At 43.0% G+C, this 9,102-nt stretch overlaps 2 protein-coding genes across 3 annotated transcripts; one reads left to right on the forward strand and one right to left on the reverse strand.

Annotated features, from left to right (window-relative positions):
- The first annotated feature begins 2 nt into the window (after positions 1 to 2).
- On the forward strand, positions 3 to 1,533 carry LOC130518712 (uncharacterized). Its single transcript, XM_057021530.1, has 4 exons — positions 3 to 125; positions 669 to 767; positions 915 to 1,316; positions 1,366 to 1,533. Exons 1-4 carry the CDS (start codon positions 84 to 86, stop codon positions 1,531 to 1,533), a joined length of 711 nt encoding a protein of 236 aa, XP_056877510.1. The 5' UTR covers positions 3 to 83.
- Positions 1,534 to 1,900: 367 nt separating this feature from the next.
- On the reverse strand, positions 1,901 to 7,286 carry anxa14 (annexin A14). Of its 2 annotated transcripts, none has more exons than XM_057020952.1 (13): positions 7,128 to 7,286; positions 6,960 to 7,015; positions 5,510 to 5,606; positions 5,341 to 5,429; positions 4,279 to 4,392; positions 4,113 to 4,203; positions 3,963 to 4,042; positions 3,811 to 3,849; positions 3,213 to 3,303; positions 3,049 to 3,144; positions 2,897 to 2,952; positions 2,515 to 2,622; positions 1,901 to 2,371 (listed from the first exon to the last, which is right to left on the reverse strand). In XM_057020952.1, exons 2-13 carry the CDS (start codon positions 6,984 to 6,986, stop codon positions 2,312 to 2,314), a joined length of 948 nt encoding a protein of 315 aa, XP_056876932.1. In that variant the 5' UTR covers positions 6,987 to 7,015; positions 7,128 to 7,286; the 3' UTR covers positions 1,901 to 2,311. The 2 variants fall into 2 exon arrangements, with proteins under 2 accessions (XP_056876932.1, XP_056876934.1); XM_057020954.1 differs by lacking the exons at positions 6,960 to 7,015; positions 7,128 to 7,286 and adding exons at positions 5,768 to 5,987; positions 6,040 to 6,126.
- Between the last annotated feature and the right edge of the window lie 1,816 nt (positions 7,287 to 9,102).

The following is a 9,102-nucleotide window of genomic DNA, read 5'->3' on the forward strand; positions in this document are numbered from 1 at the left end:
AGGTTGACCAAGATAAAGCCAGAGAACATACACAGAACAGGACATTTCAACATCTCCGCTTCAGCTCCTCTTCTCTCTCCAACATGAAGATCCTGGGAATTTGTTCACTGTTGCTGCTGGCAAAGGTAACTACATATGAATTTTGTTTAGCATTTATCTAAAAATCAACATTACAACATTATTTATTACAACATACTTTAAAAAAAATAAACTAAAATTAGAAAAAGCAAATGAGCTACAACGGACTTTCATGTTTATGATGAGTTCTAAATGCGATATACATTTAAGTGTGAATTTTATCCCCTATTTATGAATTCTATTTAAGAATGGTATTGTTGGATTTCAACAATTACTACCCTAATGCGAGTGATGTGACAGTTCAGTACATTTTCGCTGTTAACTCAAAGATGATGAAATGTCATTTTTCTGATTCAGTTTTATATTTATTTTAATTCCGAGTTGCTTGTAGCTGATGTAAAAAGTCTCATTTAAATTTGCACTCACTCAAGTTAGATTTTGAAAAGAAACTTTGGAAACTTTGAAAAGATGTTCTGATCGTGCAGCAGAAAAAACTAGCTTTGATTTCTTTAACCCTCCATCTGCTGCACTGTTAAATCTATCTTAGTAAAGACTTTCTATCTAACCTTATGTATGCTCTATCGCTGCAGTCCAATGCCGAATCCACCCCTCTCCCCAGCCCCACCACAACGCCTAACACCACTCTAATAGGCACTAACAACTCCACAATGGGCCCCAGCACCACTACAATGGGCACCAGCACCACTACGATGGGCCCCAGCACCACTACAATGGGCACCAGCACCACTACGATGGGCCCCAGCACCACTACAATGGGTACCAGCACCACTACAATGGGCCCCAGCACCACTACGATGGGCACCAGCACCACTACGATGGGCACCAGCACCACCACGATGGGGACCAGCACCACTACAATGGGCCCCAGCACCACTACAATGGGCACCAGCACCACTTCGATGGGCCCCAGCACCACTACAATGGGCACCAGCACCACTACAATGGGCCCCAGCACCACTACAATGGGCACCAGCACCACCACGATGGGGACCAGCACCACTACAATGGGCCCCAGCACCACTACGATGGGGACCAGCACCACTACAATGTGCCCCAGCACCACTACAATGGGCCCCAGCCCCCCTACAATGGGCCCCAGCCCCCCTACAATGGGCCCCAGCACCACTACGATGGGCACCAGCACCACCACGATGGGGACCAGCACCACTACAATGGGCCCCAGCACCACTACAATGGGCACCAGCACCACTACAATGGCACCAGCACCACCACAATGGGCACCAGCACCACCACGATGGGGACCAGCACCACTACAATGGGCCCCAGCACCACCACAATGGGCCCCAGCACCACTACAATGGACACCAGCACCACCACAATGGGCACAGCCAACACTACAATGGGCCCCGAAGTCACCACAGTGAATTCCACTGTCACCAATGCAACAACAACTCCTCAGACCACCCCGGGTAACGGAGGCTCAGTCCTCACAGCTTCGCTGCTGTTTCCTCTTGTGTCTGCGGTGCTCTGGGTGCTTTGATTGTCTTCCAAAAATGTTGTAGAAAGAATCAGATTAACTCAAATGAGACTGACTTTGCAGATACAGATTGATTCTCAGCTATATACCGGTATGTGTAATCTAACTAAAGCGGAGTAATTAAAATGTTTAAGTTAAGAAACTGAACCTCATCTAGGAAATGTGAAATATATTTGTAAAAGTACTGCTTACAATGTCTCACTAATTTATAGTAATATATGCACGTTTTGCAATTTCCCGTCAACATTTTCTATTAAATGTCGTTGTTAGAAAAACAAATGTTGTAATGAAAGAATGCAAGAATTTGAATGAATGAATTTATTTGTATTTCATTCAACTTTTTTTGTTGTTTTCAGTTACAAGTTAGACCTTTTGAGGGTGCAGCACACACACATTTTTAAGCTATTTAATAAGTAATAGATTAATTGTTTTCATAATTTCACTGTAACCTTAACTTGCACCTTGAACCTGGAGACTGGAGCCGTACCTTAATGGCTGACTTTTGCTTTTACTCACATTTCAGATCCATTTTACTCAACTTGAGAATTTCTAACAAGTCTAGAAAAGATGAAAGGTTGAGCTAAAAATGTAAAATCGCCTCATAAAAAAATGATACAATTTGGCACCAAACATTGAGTGAATTGCTGCAAAATTAAAAAATAAAAAAAAGAAATACTTGGCCTTCCGTAAACGTTCTTTCAACATTTATTCTGTTTAGTCTTCTGAGCGGCAGACGGCCAGCAGAGCCTGCAGATGGTCTCCCTTGAACTGCTTCTGTTGTCAGAATGCAAATATAAAAGTTGTATGATGCCACGCTGCTCTTTCAAAGTCTCATTTCAATAAAAATAAGAAAAGAAAAGAAATGCAACATGTGGTTATTTCCTGATAAATCTTCCACCTGTTTGTGTGTGACCCACCTGTAGGGATGTGTAAAGGGAAGCACCTGTTAGCTTCAAATAGGCTACTCGGATGCACAGCAAGTCTTCCTCGCTATGAGACACCATGATTCCCTGCAACACTGAGCTCTGAAAGATGGACGGTAGTTTGGATTTACAAGCAAGAAGCGTTTGCAATTCTGTCACAAAGCCAAATTTAGGAGGAAATTGAAAGAAACAGCTGCAATTTTATGATTTCCTGGTTATTGCAACAACTGCCTCTGTCTGATAAATCTGGATAAAGACTGGAAATTGGTCAATGAGAGCAGATTGAAGGATTTTTCCAGCTCTTCAGTCAGACAATAATCTTATAATAATTAGAGCACAAAAGAACCCGTTCCAACCGGTGACGCCTCCACGTTACCTTGGTGTTGGTTAGTCTTTTGGCCAGGTAGGCGTAGGGGCTTTGAATGCACTGTGCTGTCACAATGCAGATCCAGAGAAAAGATAAATAAATGATGATGGAACATATAGAAAGATGCAACCGATCAGAATATTTCACTTGTGAAATATTACCTAAAACTTTCAAACCCAATCGAAAATCGCCCGAAAACCGTTTCTCGAAAATGTGATCCACGTTCTGGCCACACTCCACCTCCAGCTCCGCCAGGACTGCAGACGACATCATATGATCAGAGCGTATCAGAGACGGGCCCGAGCAAAAGCTCGTCAGGTCTCACCTTTCTTAAGATGCTCTGGGTCTCTAGATGTCAGCATGTCAATCCAGGGTTTTCCATCAGCTTTTTTAGAGTTTACTGCTATTAAAAGAGTCTGAATGGAAGCAAAACATACAAAACCTCAAATCCAGTGCTACTCAAGGACTTTAACTTTGTTATTTATATTTCAGCACACAACCAGAGCTATAAATCTAATGTTTCAGATGGCTTTTTTTACCCATAATGGGAGGAAGTGAAGGACAATCACAACTGATATTTTACAGTGCTGAGAAGGTCAAACCACACTTTAAACAATAATATGAAAGAAACGCAGCAATAGAACTATAATGTAAAGCAGAAGCTGAATTCATATGCGGTTAAAGGTGAAACAATGTTATGGCTTTAACCTGCTTCCTCTAAAGAACGACCAGTTATTACTGCATTTTAGGAAGCAGAAAAAGGAGTAATAACATCTCGGTTATTTGCAGAAGTAACAACGGGTTTAAAAGCAGTTTTCTGAGCAGACCGACAACATTTGAAATCAGGCGTGAAATATCCTTGCAATTGTTTCACCTCGACCTCCGCATTATTGCAGGAAAATGCGACTTAATGAATACAGTACCTCCATATCCCTCTGAACAGAACCAGTAACACATTCTTTCTGTAGAAGGAAGCAGAAGGAAGAAAAACAAATAAAGTTACAGTGAAAACTGCTTCTTGCCATAACATAGATTAACAGACAGGTTAAAGGTGAAGTTACAGGGAAATAATTACATGAAGCAGTGCCACTACAAGTTTGGCAAAGTCCCCACTGGTCTCTCCTCTCAGCTCCTTCTCTAAGTCCTTCTTATACACTGAAGAAGACAACAAAAGATCGCTTACACTTCTGAGCTGCAGGCGCCACAACAAAGAGTCGAGACTCACAAAATGTGTATGCAGCACTGATGTCATCAAGCTGCTTTCTGGATCGCATGGACAAGATCTCTATCAGCGTCTCCTCGTCAGTGCCTAAACCCTGCGCACGCACACACAAGGGTAGGTGTGAACGCACACATGATCACCCCACCACGTATGCACACTGCATGCTCACCGCCATGGCCTGCTGAAAGCGGTAAGCATCATGTTCCTGAGGAGGCATCAGCAGGCTGAGTAGCAGAGCGGCCAGATCTCCAGTCACAGCCTTCTTCACAGCACCTTCCAGGTCCTGTAACACACTCAGAATCATCAAATCCCATCCCATCCCATCCCATCCCAGTGTCGGTGCTGCTTCTTATTTACATAATGACCCTAAAATTTACCTAAAATCTAGATAAATGAGGATTTTTTTGAACTTGTTATTGTTGCTGTCGTGTCATCAGCCACTGTGGATCCTTCAGGACAGTGTTTGGGAAAATTAGCAGTCGGTATCAGGATATGTGGAATCTAATTCATTTTATAGTTACAACTGCCAGAAGTGGCCACTAGGTGGCGTTTATTTGTGACTGCCACCGTTTATTATGACTCCTAAAAGCCAAAAGAACTGGAAATTATACTGCATCAGAGGCGAAAGTTTATATTACTATCATTTCGGGTGTTTGTTTAGATGCTAACGACAGAAAAATATACTGTTTTGCTTTCTTTTACTTTCTCATATTCATTTATTGATAATTAAATATTGTAATAAAAGTACACTGTGTGAAAGAGGGGTGTTCGACTCAGTTCAGGAGGGCTGCAATCCAGCCGGGATCGCACTTCCCATTTTCTGTCTGGTAAAACAGAAAACCTGGCTGGATTATGGCCCTCGAGGTCTGGACACCTCTCAACTGTAAAATGAACTTTACTGTATCAAAAACAGTGAAACGGATGCAAACCAGACGCATAAATAAAGCGACAGCTATGCTCCTGCTGCAGAAAATGCTTAAAAAGTGTTTGCTTATAGCATAAAGAGCAACATTCAGAGTGAAATTGTTGTCACTTCTGCTCCTCGCCAAACAAAGGTGCGGCGTTTCGGCCCTTTACCACCGAGCTGAATCGTGTTTGAGCCGCAAGCAAATGGGCGAGCAAACACACTTAAATGTTTGCTCGTACCGCTGCACGACACAACAAAATAGGCTGTTTCAGATCCTAACTCCTGGTCTGAATATGCTAAATTGAAGTGAGCTAAATTGATCACCTTTTGTGTAATGTCTTCAAAGGTCTTAGCAAGCACTTGTCTCTGAGCGTTGCTGCGATTGGTCAGGATCCTCACCAGCGTCACCGTATCTGAGTCAGTGGAAATTAACGTTAGAATTGGAGGAATGGTTGGGAAGAGGAGGAATGGGAAGCAGATCTGAATATTGAACCTTTCTTCTCCAGCGCTGCCTGGAGCTCCACGGCATCCCGTTCCGGGTGGAAATTGGGAAAAGGCCGTACTGTTCCAAGGGTTCCCCAGGACATGTTCTGTGGAATTCCAAAGTTTTCATAGTTAGAGTGACAAAAGACAGCGGCTTCTCAATCAACGCTCACTTCTGTGTTATTCCAAGATGTTGAAAGTCTCTTTGGTTGTGATTGAACTCAGAGTATCTCAAATATGTCTGGCTGTTGGATGGGTGAGGACTGACAGCGCGACTGATGAGATCATCAACAGGAAGCGTCAGACATCGGCTCACAGGGAAAACTCCTGCACTGACACGACTCCTGCACTGACACGACTCCTGCACGGTTCCCGCTGCTGCCCCTCGTGGCACATTTTGATGGTGGCATTTGAGTTGCGATGAAATTTAGAATATTTCTGACTGAGAATGTTGACTTCAAACTTAAATAGCGAATGGAAAAAAAAATCTATAAACACTCCACACACACAACACACACACACACACACACACACACACACACACACACACACACACACACACACACACACACACTTAAATGGGCTTTCACAACTTGCTCCAAATGTTCACCGTCCTCGGGATCCTGAGAAGAAAAGAGTGGTTAAGACAGGCATGGGCAAACTAAGGCCCGGGGGCCACACGCGGCCCGTTAAACGTTTTAATCCGGCCCGCCAAACTTGAAAAATTAAATGAATAAACCTTGTTAATGTTAAATTTTCACTGCAATTCTGGTGTTTTCCCACTAGAAAAAAGACAGTCAGGAGGAGAGTGATGGTGATATCCTGAAGGATAACAGAACTTTCAGTGCTTTAAAATAGAAATGGTTATTAATTTTCTTTTAAAAGGCACATTTTATTCATTTGATTTTAAGTGTTTTAAGAATCATTCCAAAGTCAGATATTTTGTTGTAATGCTTCTCTTCTTTTTCATTTGAAATTAAAGCATATGTTTTCTCCATATCCCAAGATGTGTATTTTTTCTCCAATGAGGTGAGGTTACCAAAGCACTCCATCCATCCATCTGCTCCTGGTCCGGCCCCTTTGTCAAATGTTAGAACCCATTGTGGCCCACGAATCAAAATGTTTGCCCACCCCTGGGTTAAGAAGAGGAAACTTGCTCTAATGACCTCTTTTATCATAGAAACCTGAACGTAGACATTGAACTTCAACATTCCATGCATGCCTCACAGGTGGGTGGTGGAGATAACAACAGGATGCTCATCAGAACACACTATCAGATGTTCAGTAGTGCCCTGCATTTAGTGTTTTCAATGTTCTTCTTTTTTTCCCAGAGTCAAAATGTTCTGCACAGAACCCGAGTTCCTCCAGAAGAGCTCCTTTTAGAATCCTTTCTTCTAAGAGTGTGAATGGAGTCATGATGTGGTAGTTATGAAAGTTCAGGCCAAAGGCCATAAACTTACCCAGGATTTGAAGTACTCAGGGTCCATTTCCTTTGTTTTCAGGGCAGCAGAAGCAACTGGATAAGTTGTAAGAAGTTCACACAGACAGTAAAAATACATACGGTTACAAAATCAAACAATCACATCTAGTTTGACGGTGAACTGGAAATGAACCCCATTCTAACTTACAATGAATAAGCAGCCAGGAATTCCACAGCCAGAGTGAAGGAATGTTGATTTCTCCTACCTGCAGCGGAACTCTGTGACCGCTGCAGACGTTCCTTTTCCTGCCGGCACTTAATCAGCTCTGAGTCCAAGTCCCACCTTAACTCCCTGGCCACGCCCGCTGCTGCTCACCCACCTCTGTCAGTCCAACAGGCCACCAATCTGCTGCTCTGCTGCTTTGTCAACACTTACTAAACCCACTTGGAAAATAGTGGCGTCCGCTGCAGACGAGGAATCCAGACGGGCTGGATTGCTGACCGTTCCAACGTTTTCTGACTCCCTGTGGCTGATTTAACAATTAATAAAGTTTAAACCCATGAAAAGTCCTTTTTAAAAACATTTTAAATAGTTTTGACCGATCAAATGAGGTTCGGCAGCATTTACGTATCTGTTAGAGATAAATGGGGTGCTGGGAAATAGGAGCCTTCCTCTTCCTTTACCTCCATTTCTGGCCCCATTTCCTCACATTAAGAACTCTTTGTAGATGTTTTACCTACCCTGGAAACACAAGTGCTGCGTCTTCCTATTTGGTGGAGGAAAACACTCTGGACACAGTTGTGATCATGAACAAAAGGAGCATCTGAAGACAATTAATTAATGCTATTTAAACGCTGCTGTTTAGCTGCAAACCACAGAGAAATGTGAGACGTTTGTGGGCAGAACAAAGACGGATGAAGCTGACCTACAGCAGCACTTGTTCTGCTTCTTGTTCATATTATCTTCACATCTACAGAAATGGAGCTCAGGACAGGGACAGAGTGGAGAATGTGGGCCCTCAAGATACAAGAATTCAGAGCTGTCAAAACATCAGCCGGTTCTGACAGAATACAATAGAACAACGTTGTCTTTGCAGACACTACACAAGTTAGTGATGATGTTCTGCTTTGTTGGAGTAGTTTGAATTGCTGAAATATGTAATAAATAACTAAATGTATGACTGTATGAACAGATAAAATATAGATCTGAAAGAATGAGTGAGCCTAATCCAGTCAGGAGAGCACACAACCATCCCCCCATGTTCATTTTAGACACAAACTCAGGTGTCATATTGTTAAAGTTTATGAAAGCACAAAAATAACAAAGGACGGAACCAGTAGGACTTGTTTGGTTGGGCAGCGGAGTTGTGGTGGAGGGGCAGTAAAGATCTGCACTAATTCTGCAGCCTCGGGGCAGCAGCCTGTTGCAGAGGGAGGGGGCAACTGGAAACATGGTTTGGACCTACGTTTCTCAGACACCTGCTCCGAAAGGTGGTCACGCAGCTATGGAATAGGGAGGACGTATCTTTACACCTTTTTATGTTCGGCTTCACTTTTGGGGAAAGAATATTCTTTTTACTGTATTCATTTAACGGCTATTCCATGCTAGTATACATGCTAGTAATACATCCTTGAACTGCCACCTTATTGTGGAGGATTTTGAGCACCCGAAGGCAAACAGCTCAAAGGGGATGGGGCTGACCAACAGCGTTTCTGAAGTCCCAGCTGAAGAACACAACGAGGCCCAGGCTGACATCCCCAGAGCCTCAATCTGGAGCCGGGCCCTTGGGACGGGCCTATGGTACCGAGCCGGTGATATGAGCCACCTTCCCAGCTGTGGTCATGAGGTCTACCCAGTCCTACACCTAAAAACAGCCCATAATCAATGGGCACTTAGCAAAAAATTCCAACCTTCTCACATTATTGTGTTAATGGCAACAGCATAATGTAATATGGCTTTTCAGAGATGTGAATATTGACCCCTCAGTCTTTTGTTTTTTACGTGTGTGCAGAAATGTAGATACCATAAACCATAAAGCCAAACAGAAGTGATTATAGAGCTGACGACACCGTGTACATGCGCTCAAAAGGAATCTGTAAAGGGTTGAAACATGTAACCCAGCATTTTTGATTGTCATATTAATCTAATGTAATAATCGGCATAAATGAAGAAAAACGACTAA

Source organism: Takifugu flavidus, chromosome 21, assembly GCF_003711565.1.
Source record: "Takifugu flavidus isolate HTHZ2018 chromosome 21, ASM371156v2, whole genome shotgun sequence".
NCBI classification, from domain to species: Eukaryota; Metazoa; Chordata; class Actinopteri; order Tetraodontiformes; family Tetraodontidae; genus Takifugu; species Takifugu flavidus.